Source organism: Bombus impatiens, unplaced genomic scaffold (assembly GCF_000188095.3).
Source record: "Bombus impatiens unplaced genomic scaffold, BIMP_2.2 scf_0155, whole genome shotgun sequence".
Classification (NCBI taxonomy): domain Eukaryota; kingdom Metazoa; phylum Arthropoda; class Insecta; order Hymenoptera; family Apidae; genus Bombus; species Bombus impatiens.
Genome location: NT_176574.1, coordinates 926174 through 933818, shown reverse-complemented (window position 1 = coordinate 933818; position 7645 = coordinate 926174). Strand labels below are relative to the sequence as shown.

Below are 7645 nucleotides of genomic sequence, written 5' to 3'. Positions count from 1 at the left end.
CAGCTGTAGCGGGGCCAGGGGGCAAGGGAAGCGGTTGGAACGAGGAGAGCTGAGTCATAGCACTGTTGCCACGTCCTCGCCGGCCTCGTTGATGCGTCCCAACGCTGCTGCTTGCGACGTTTGCGGCTTATGTCAGTGTCGTCTGCCTAGAATGGTACTGTTGGAAGACTTTCCGTGCCTTCCACACGTACGTTCAATAGACGTGGCAGACTTGACGCTTGAGTATAGTCGTCAACGAACAGAATCAGAAAAAAACGGAGATAAAGAAAGATTCCGTAGGTTATGCACAATGTTCAACCACGTTGTTTCATTTATTCTGGCATTGTAACTATTCGTACATTTAATACATTTGATATGGAACTAGCGTTATATTAGAATTGAGATAGAATAAATTCGAAATGGCTAAGCAATAATTTGAACAATTTTCATTTATTTTGTAACGATTAGGAGATTTCAATGCCTTAGAAATATTTCTGACTGTACTAACTTGCTCGTAGTAGTAGGCAATATTTTTTATTCGATTCCGTGTTAGACCCAAGGCAGAATCACGGCGGGTAAGAGGGGAACGGGAAAAAGTTGAGGAACAAAAGCCTTCTTTTCTTTGTTGTTATCCTGTAGTGGCCGTTCTGCATTGTATTCCTTTTTATTCTTGCCATTCTTCACGGAATCGTAGAACCTCCGTGTATTGTTAGATCGACACACTCACGGCGCTTGGAATTCCGAGATCTGGCGAAATATAAAGAATTCCAACCCGTAGACCTGCTTTTCTTCTACAACGCATGTTCTTTGTTAACTTGCTGGATACGCATGAAAACACTTATTGTTTATCAATGAAATAGGCGTTATACTTAAAATAAGTATATTATTTGTTAACAATCGGAACATGGAACGATCACACCTTGTTTTTAGTGATGAATATTTGATCCATAAATTTTACTATAGGATTTTCAAGATTAATCGATTCGTAGAATCGGAATTTTACCTTTTTCTTTTCTCTCTTTCTCTTGCCCATGCGTGCACACACACACACACACACATACACACACGCACCTAGGATCTCTTAACCGTGGGCCGATGTATTGATTTCCTGTACATCTCTCATTTCAAACATAGAAGGACAAACGATCATCCGAGTAGATGCCATGAGGGAGTCTTGAGATTCGGTTTCTCAGAAGAGAACTTTTTTTCCGATCGTACATGGGATGCAACGTAACACAAATAACGATATTTCCCTCGACCGAGGAAATCGTCGATGCCGAGAAATTCACTGTTGTTTCAGGCCCCCCCCAAAAATTGTGTATCATCGTTCTTATTAGATAACCAATAGCGATATAATGAAATCCTAGAAGCGGATCACTGAAGGATTGGGAACTTTGTAAACCGATGAACGTCACACACTCCAGGCATTCTACGGAATTATCACTATTTTTCTCCCTGGGCACGGTGAACGTTTATATTCCATTCGTAGACTTGTTCGAATATTGTTAAACGAGTCAGATACGAGCGGATTTATCGGTGTTTTACAGAGTCGTGTACCACACATCGATATGGATAGAAAATATGATTCTGACCTAGAGACTTGAAATTTATGGAAAGTCATGCTAATGTTTTCACATAGAACTCTCGCTGTACTTTGGCGGCTACGGAAAGAAGAAACGAAGGAATCGAGTCTGGGAGCGAGTCTGCCGAAGTAAAATTCCTCGACAAGCACAACGCGAGCGGGGATTCTAGAGGAGAATATGGATACGGTTTGCGGCTCGCTAGCCAGCCAGCCACCGTGGCACTTGCTTCTCCACCCTTCCCCCCTTTCTCCTCCTCTTGCTCCTTCTCCTCTGGCCTTCTATCTTATTTCTTCTTCTCTCGTCACTCCCCTCTCACCCGCTTTCACTCATGTGTGTCAAAGAAAAGGACGTTTGCCGTGGTATGTGTGCGCACCAAAGAGACTTCACAGTGCTACTTCAGCGCGATTGTATTCGTGTACATGCGCGCGCATCCGTTTCTCGCATGAGAATGTGTTGAAGAGGAAAAGAAGAGGGGAGGTCGAACAAGAACTGGGTGGGATGGAAGTCTCAGAGGCACGATGCACAGACCACGATTGCTTCTCTTTTGTAAAATGTCATGCAGAATAACGCCCGATAATGATATTGCGAATTGATCTGTCTGTCGCTTTTCACTCGATTCGTTTTATTTCTTTTTGTCCACTTCGTCCGTCGATAGAATTACACCCATAATGGTTACGTTTGATACTGTAGAAAAGGGACGAAATTTCGAAATAACACTCCACATATATCACACATTAAACGATCCGTGAATATTCGAATTAGAAGAACGTGTACTCTTGGTCGGTATTACATTTTCGAAGAATGAACACGCAAAATATGGAATAGAAATGACTCGTTCAGAGAGTCACTTGCAAACAGTACAACATCGCCACCGCGGCTGCCATTTTGTAAAATCTTCCAAACGATGCGATACTACAACTTGTACGAGATGAATCCAAAAATTAGTTTTTGACGAATTGTTTTTAAAATGAATCTCGACGAAACGAAGCAATACCGTATTACACACGACTTAACCTTGCCTCCCGATACGATCAAAAAATTTTCGAAACAATTGAGAAAACGAGGAGTATCGAAACCCGTTATACGAAAGATACGCGTGATCTTTCTCGCTGTCGAATCACACGCATATGGAAGAGTGGACCGACCACGCCCCATTCGGAACGACCCAACATATCACGATGTAAAAATCGCTTGAATAGAATAAAAAAGGAGTCCTCTCGGCATTCCCGTTTGAAAAAACATGTTCACCGTTCCTTGATTTCGTAACGGTCTAGTAAATATTCTGCGCAGTTAATCCAAACGTACTTTAGCGTCGATGATGTGTCGTTCGATTCTCGCGCATTTTCTCTCTCGCGTTATTACTGGCGCCTGTGAGCGTGAAGAACAAACAACGGATTATTGTGATATGCATTTTCCGTTGATATAAGTATTAGAAGCTGCGTTTATGGTCCAAGAAAAAAAACAAAAGCTTCCTTCGAAATAACGCACAAGGAAATACGTGCGACTCACGCGAGATTAGACGAACAACTCCCCGAGATACTCCGAAACCGTTGAAGCTTTGCGCTTGCGCGTAATATTCTTCTCCCAATCGGCCTATCAAGACGCTCGACTCCCCACTCCAATTCAGTAGCCCTACCTCACCTAGTAAGTCCGTTTCTGCTACTCTCGAGCTTTTCTGTACACAGGGTGTGCCAGAAACAACTTTAGCTGTTTGTTTTCTTTAATTTCGCCGAAATTCAATATCTCCGTTCTTTATAAGGTGAAAACAAAACGCAGTGTCTTTAAGTCTACCGACTCGAAATTGCAATCGAGCAAAATAAAAGAGTTATACCGTAGCCATTCTGCGAAATGAATATACTTATCCGCTGAATCCGTTGAAAAAAGTAATTTACCCACGAAACTGCTGCGCAGTTGCCGGCACTATGAAATAGATTATGTCAAATTCTGAAGCGTGAATATCGAAAATTTCAGTTATCGTAGGAAATTTACGTTAGTTCGAAATTGAACTTGATTTCGTGATATTTTCACTTTTTCTTTGGTTCGCCTATATGTATATCGCCTTGTAGATTCATTTGCTGAACTTGAAATATTCGATGAGAAGTATCCGCAAAAATTTTTTACCTATAGCGACCTAAGTACAGCGAGACAAGAATTGGATCAAAATTTTATTTCATTTTGCAATTAATATCAGTCAATATCAGCATATATCTATCTCTTTTCAATTTCATTTTTGCTCGCGTCAGTTCGAGGAGAAAAGAAAAAAGTTTCCAGGGATGAAGTATTATCTCTTATCTCTTCCTCTTTGAAATCCTAAACGATCCTAATGAGTTCATTTTGCGTTGTTGACGGAATTACCGTACTATATTTTGCATTATCATATTATAAAAGCTGTAACGTTTATAAAACTTGTATCCTTGACGAATTGTAGATTGAATATTAAACCTCAGACTACTTTTATTTCGTTCTATATTCATAGTTCACTTTATCAACTTTTCTTCGGTACTTGCTATCGTTATACAGTACACAAACATTACCTATACTTGTAACATTCTTATATTAAAGAAAAATGTTATTTTATGAAATTGTTATTTTTTATTATCTTTTTTATCGCCTACTGTGTACACCTGAACAAAGATCACATCGGTGCACTTTAGACTTGGAAGGCTTACTATCCCTTCCTCCTTGGTTTATTTCTTTTATGAGTTTTCACGTACTACGTTATATTTATCGGGTTTCAAGTATATGTTCTTCTTGATAATATTAACAGATCAAAGTACTTTAATAAAAAGGCCTAGTTAAAGAAATTTATATTTTATAATATGAAACATATTAGCATAGACCCCTTCCATGTACATACATGATGTAGCTTGTCCGAATTGTTGGTGCGTGGTACATACATGCTTTTCTTGATATTTCACAATTAAAATGGTTGCCAATAAATATCTAAATAAATATTATCTGGAATTATCTTATCGTTATCTGGAATGTTTACAGGTATGGACGCGTGCAGAGCGTCAAGCTCCTGCCGCGGGGCGAAGAGTGCCCTGTGGATGGAGGTTCCGGTGGTTCCCTCGGAGAAGGTAACGAGGGTGGTTCCGGTTCCAGTTCTGGGAGCGGTGGTAGTGGCGCGGGCAACGGTACCTCAGGCAACACCGGGGGTGCCTCCGCGACGGTGGCGTTCATGGATATCAAGTCCGCAGCGAAGGCCCACGCGACTGAACATACCTTGGACGAACGAGCCCTTACCACACAATACTACGAACCACAGCATCTTCAGCACAGGTTTCCCTCGCACGGGTAATTATCATATTGCTCTATATCCAATATATATTCATAAGTTTCCCAAGTTCGTAGCTTTGAAATCATAGTGAGAAAGTGTAATTAAATATAATATTTTTTCTCAAAAGTAAACCAAATTTCAATTACGAAAGACTAACGATCGATAGTTGTGATATAAATAATACGAGTTGCATTATGTGAGAGTAGGTAACACGTTGTAGCCTGAATTTAATTGATATTTGACGATGAATAGTCTTTATCTTCGTATTTTCTTCATGGAATAAGTCTCAAACTTGGAAATGCATCAAAATTTGGATACCCAAATCAGTTTGTATGCTACGATGTTACGTTAGTCTCTTGAGTTACAAGATATAAACATTTTCATGAGAATTGTAAAAAGTTTGCAAGCTGAAGCAGTCGAATAATTTGGTTGCTAAAATGAAACGTATAAATGTTGGTTTTTGCGATGAGTCACGTCGCGAGAATTAATTAAATCGCACGTCACAGGAAGCAGGTAAAACGACATTGAAATGTCGTTACGGACGAACGGCTGTTCCATTATCTCTTATTTCTAACAAAATTCACGTACAGTCTGCGTGTATTCATTACGATTCTCTGTCCGTTCTAATCTCGCGCCGCATCCCTTCATTTTACGGCTTGGTACTATTGTTGGATTTATGCGTTGTGTCGTCTCCATTTATCAATATATACAATCACTTTACATGTTATGTACTCTTTCATATGATATATTGCACAATGCATTAAAACATAATATACAGAATAATAAACTATGAGATTTTCATCTTAGGCGTATTCACTCCATTCAGGCTTCTTTTCCGCTAGTTATAGATTTATTTGAAAAGTGTACGCGATAATAAAAAGACACGTCATTCCACGCGAACATTGTCGCGTGTATCTTAACCTCTTGCAATGTTGCGGTCAAGGTTGACGTCACGTTGTGTTTCATAATGTTTACTTTTTGTTTCGACTTAAGTACTACTACTAAGTTGGAAAGTTGATGAAGGAAAAGTAGACTTGGTCGGATTTTCGTCTAACCTGTCTTTTTTCAAATATTTTCCGTGTACGCTAATAGTTAGATTTTAATTAAATCGAATAATTTACCAAAAAAGAAAGGTTTTTAATAAAAACTAGACGAGCAATCTTTTATGAGAATTATCTTGATAATAAATACAAATTTCAGAAAATTACGAACGAAACTTGCGAACACGACAAGTCTATAATCGATAAGAAACTTAATTTCCTGAATTGTTCGTGCATTCATTTTCTGACATAAAACGACTTTAACAACGTTTTCCACGAAGTGGGACAAATCGAACGTCTTTAATAATTCAATAAAATATTCCGTCGTTTCCAACAGCAGTTTCGAAGATATATTCGCTCGCGTTTTGAATGGATTCGGACGAAATCGAAATAACCGAACACGCGTTAAACGCACAAAAGACAATGGAATAGCGCGATGAAATTTATCTCCGCGTTCGAATTGTTCGTTTAATAATGAGTTTCATAAATTAGTGGAATTCTTAAAACGAACTCATGTTCCTGTATGTATCATACATGCATATATATATTCAAAGATGAAACAGTACAACAAACTCGTTCGAACAATTTTCGTTATCAACAAGGAGAGCAATTTATCCACGCTCACGACCCATAATCTAATTAATATTTCGATATAATACCGATAAAGCCGTTTGTTTTTTTTAAATAGCTGATCGTATTCATGTTTCTCCACGCTACGATATAATAAATAATATCGAATACCTACCACTGAGTTTATTTATGAATATATTATGCGCATTATACGAAACTTTTTGAAACTTCGTTAGCTCTATAATGATATACGACTATTATGATTATAATAGCGAAATTTGAAACTAATCCGAAAATGCACACAAGATTTGCAAGATATTTATTGCAAGCACACAGTTAGTGAAGAATTAGTACAACATGAATCGTAGTCTTAAACATGCAATTAATACTAAAGATGGGTTCACTACATATTTTGGCTTAGTAATATAATGAATAGTTGATGGCGCAAATACTTTAATGATCTTTGCAAAGTGTAATTTCTATATACTTCTTCAGATCCGTTTCCAATTTTACCAATATAATCATGATAGCGTTTCGCGCTACAGTGCTAATGGAATTTCAAAATGTTTCCCATAATATGCACATGAAAAGTTTCTAGGAGTGTTTGAATACTTTGAGTCACTGTATATACCGATATCGGTCGTCACGAGCTACAGCTACGCGTGTCACGAAATATCGCGTTCATGGAAATAAACCAACCGATAATCGATTGGCGGAGGCCGGTTATCGTATTATTGTTCGCTGGCACATTGACGCATTTCGATCGTAATCCATATTCACGACGGGGCCACTCGTCGAAACGTTTCTGCCACGCACTTGTTTTACCAGGCCACGTGATATATACGGCGTATCTCGACTATTCCGGTCACCGTACGTGTTCCAACTCTCCAAGAATCACCTTACAGCGCGGCGTACACCATTACGCCAGCGAGACTTTGTACTTTTCCCGTGCTGCTCGTCAACCAAAAGATAGACCTTATAGGTTACCTCGTTTGCTTCTTCCATCGATCCTTCGTATTCTCGGATTGATCGTTTTATCGGGACTCGAGAACAAAATATAGGCAATGTACTCTACCAGCATTCGTCGCATACCTTATCCGCGCGCACGACAGCGTCGCGTTTCCACGAAAAGTCAGGTGACCGTGACGACGTGGTCGTTCGCGATGTTGCCACGTCTGAGGATCTGCGCGCGC

The 7645-nt window shown here is 39.3% G+C and overlaps 1 protein-coding gene across 1 annotated transcript in view; it reads left to right on the top strand.

Moving 5' to 3' along the window:
* LOC105680419 (uncharacterized PE-PGRS family protein PE_PGRS20-like) overlaps window positions 1-7645 on the top strand; it is a 100293-nt gene that overhangs the window by 84725 nt on the left and 7923 nt on the right. Inside the window, exon 2 of the mRNA XM_033319528.1 lies at window positions 4557-4859. Within this exon, the coding sequence (XP_033175419.1) occupies window positions 4557-4859 (303 nt within the window). The remainder of the gene's footprint in view (window positions 1-4556; window positions 4860-7645) is intronic.